This window comes from Saccostrea echinata, unplaced genomic scaffold, assembly GCF_033153115.1.
Source record: "Saccostrea echinata isolate AGI-Se365-2 ecotype Australia unplaced genomic scaffold, CSIRO_AGI_Sech_v1 ptg000001l, whole genome shotgun sequence".
NCBI classification, from domain to species: domain Eukaryota; kingdom Metazoa; phylum Mollusca; class Bivalvia; order Ostreida; family Ostreidae; genus Saccostrea; species Saccostrea echinata.
Genome location: NW_026889750.1, coordinates 7233958 through 7237564, shown reverse-complemented (window position 1 = coordinate 7237564; position 3607 = coordinate 7233958). Strand labels below are relative to the sequence as shown.

General features: G+C 30.6%; 1 protein-coding gene across 1 annotated transcript; it reads right to left on the bottom strand.

Moving 5' to 3' along the window:
• Positions 1-617: 617 nt before the first annotated feature.
• LOC133182028 (uncharacterized) lies at positions 618-1744 on the bottom strand. Its single transcript, XM_061316735.1, has 3 exons — positions 1531-1744; positions 1160-1300; positions 618-815 (listed from the first exon to the last, which is right to left on the bottom strand). Exons 1-3 carry the CDS (start codon positions 1742-1744, stop codon positions 622-624), a joined length of 549 nt encoding a protein of 182 aa, XP_061172719.1. The 3' UTR covers positions 618-621.
• Positions 1745-3607: the final 1863 nt, after the last annotated feature.

Here is a 3607-nt window from a genome sequence, read left to right as displayed (position 1 = left end):
CATTAAGACACTTAAAAACAAGACAAGCTATTTTAAATTTAATCATATATATATATATATATATATATATATATATATATATATATATATATATATATATATATATATATATATATATATATATATATATATATATATATATAATCCTACTTTTTCTGCGAAATTGTTCTGTCTTATTATAGTTCTATTCTTTTAAAATTCCTAATACATCCTTTTTTATACATAGACAAAAGCTACTGTGTTTAAGTTCCAACGTAGCTTTGGAGTTTAACGTTAAATCATAATTTCAAGTTGGATTATTCGCATTTTTATTTTGTTACATTATTTTACATTACACATGTATTATGAGTCGCTTTTAGATTCTGATGCTTATGAAAAGGTTAAGGATGTGTTTTGGAATTTTCTAGAAATCTTTCCTCTAGATAAAGGTTAAGAAATATATATTCACTCCTGATACTTGATTCTTTTCATTAAACAGATACCTAAATTTCTATTATATCTGTTCTATATATGTACGTACATAATTCTATTCAACGACCACGTGATATTTTTGACACCCCCCTAAAAAGAAAGCTTCAAAGATTATTTCGACTATGGAAGACTTGAATGAACAACAATTTCTTAGCGTCCATCGATGGTTGTGTACGAAGACCTCTTTGCTATTTCAATGATCATACAAATCCCAGCAATAGCCGAGAGAACGATGGAAACTGCACATAAAGCAAATGAAAAGCTGAAGTGGACAAAGCTGCTGTCCTTTAGCAAGTCATCGTAGTTTTCTGCAAAAACTGCTATAGACACAACGGTGCACACAGCTGCAATAAAATTTTATATAAAGTTTTATATCACATATCTTTAAAAAAGTTCCCAGACTGAAAATTATTCTACTAACAAAATTGAATGCAAATATTTCAGTAATACAATCAAAAATAAAGTTTAAATTATTAAGTAGCTTTTCATGTTGACCTTTACAAAAAATTGGCACCCCTTAATTCATAAATGATCTGCAATAGAGTCAGTGTAGCTTGTTTAATTTAAAGATTGCAATATTTATTACTAACAGCAACATCTTTTCAAATGAAACTTTATTTTGGGTCTGAAGATCTACAGTATAATTCAAGGAGTTTAGTTGTCTGCCTTAACTGACAAATATACATACCAGATATAAAAGACAAGATGATAGCAATGATCAATACGAAGAGACTGTCCTTGAAACAAATTTTGAGGAGGGCAAAAATAAAAGCAATGGCTGAAATGATAATCCCAAGCAGTCCAAATCCTCGAACTACTTTGATACAATCTAAAGCAAAGAAATTTTTAAATGATAAAATCTTTTATCAAATTTAAGAATTTGAGTTTTATTGTTTTAAAGCGCATACATTGATAAAATTTACCTTTAAAACGCACCTAAGCTTATTTTCTTCTTACATTGTTTAATTCTTTGCTTAATTGCACGCTTATGATTATTGATCTTAAACTAAATTATATTAAGAATTGGCTTTATATCAACCAGGTTTTTTTTATTCGTACCTAGAATATCCTTATATTCAACGCATCCGGAAACTTCGCTGCCTGATATATTTTCAGAAACACAAACTGTCCACAGACCTAAAGAGATTTTCTGTCCACTCTTCTCACCATAGATCCAAAATGGTGTAGCCACACCTATTAAATCCAATATAGGGACCAGAAGAAGGAATACGTTACCAACTATGAAGAACTTGGAATTGCCTCCACAGGCCATTTTGATCTTTCACGTTGATCTGTGGGAAAGTGAGAAATAACAGTGATTTCACTCATTCACATCGATCAGTTTTCAAAATGCATGTGTTTAACAATTTTCAATTTTTTTGTACACAACCATTCTTAAAAAGATAGGTTCCTTACACTCATAACTTGACTTTCTCGTTCGAAATATGTTATAAAAATCCGTTATATTAACCGAATATAAGATAGAATCATTAAAAAAATAGTTTTAATTTACCCAATATCTTAAAACACAATTAAAACTTTTAGTTGATTCATTAGATCAAGGAGAAGTCATGCCATGGTCATAATTTATTCTGACCAGAGCAAAAACAGTCAGTTCAAAATCATGCATCTTTATCTTATGACAATTTTACAATTTATTATGCTTAATGAACATTCAGTATCCTGTTCGTGAAATCCAGTTTTCCTTTTTTGCACCATCTTTATTTTTATGTAAAAGAGAAATGTGCAAAGGATGGACAGTGGTAATGTGACTGTAATCGATGGCGATCTCTTCTATTGCATTTCCTGTTCATAATAATTTTATGCATTGGTCAAAGCTCTTCTATTCTTTGATAATTTTGCATTATGTTCTAAATAGATTAATAAATGCCAATGCATAAGGTCAATGAATAAAAAATGATTATGATCGTGAAACTAATAACCATAACTTAATTTTACAACGTCAGGCCAATTTGTGAATTGATCATTATTCACATCAAACCAGTTCTTAATATTGATTTGAAATTGGCATATAAAAATAAATTAGAATTGGAAGTTCTCAAAATTATAAAATTGTTTTGTGTCTATGAAACAAATAACACAGTAATAAAGGAAATTGTGCGTGTATAACAGAATTAAATTTTGATTAATTATTTTCAAAATATTTTTGAATATAGTATTCATAAGAAGCAGTGTTAAAAAAGATAGTGATACATGTAACAAAAAGATAGTGATACATGTAGCAGTAAAAAGGAGATAATCAGAAATGGTGTTATGAAAATAATGATTTGAATTAATTGGTTATTAAAAGCTACATGAACAGAATAGATTTGCTAGGTATTATCAAACAATATGGCCTTGTTCAAGATCATCCTGGTGAAGTTATTCATTTTGTTATTTTTTACCTTTAGTGCGGAATGACTTTATTATGTACATCCAGAATTTTTCTCTGCTTTTTTTTTCTGAGCATTGGTACATTTTTGATTATGTTCAATGCCACTACTCTCATGTCCTCCCATTTGAGACCTTAAACTTTGATTGATTGATTGATTGATTGTATATTGTTTTACGTCCCATTCAAGATTTTTTCACTCATATAGAGACGTAACCATATACCGGTGAAGGGCTTCAAATTTTGACCTTTACTCGGCACTTACGGCCATTGAGCAGTGAGGGATCTTTATCGTGCCAACGCCTGCCGTGACACGGGACCTCGGTTTTTAAGGTCTCATCCGAAGGACCCCCATAAACTTTGAAATATTCCCCAACTGGTTCATTGAGTTTTTTCGTCTTAATGGTCGAAAGGCGATTATTGATTCACCTGAGGAGATCTTCCGTTTCCGCAACATGCTGTTTGGAACAAACCTTACAGTTGATTAAATATATGCAATATTGTCTGTTTGACAGTACAAATTCCTTACTAGTACTATGTAGCTGAGGCCTGTAACGGAACTGTTGAAGATGTCTTTGTCAGAATTGAACTGTGCTGACAGAGAAGACATCTTTCAGAACAAGTTTTAAAAGTCCCCGTTAGGTAATGGGTTGTCCAGTCTGGTTATTGTAGCATCAGGGGGTGAATTTTAAAAACTTTTTTTTTCAAATTTACTACAATATCCTTTAACATAGTACGTATTGT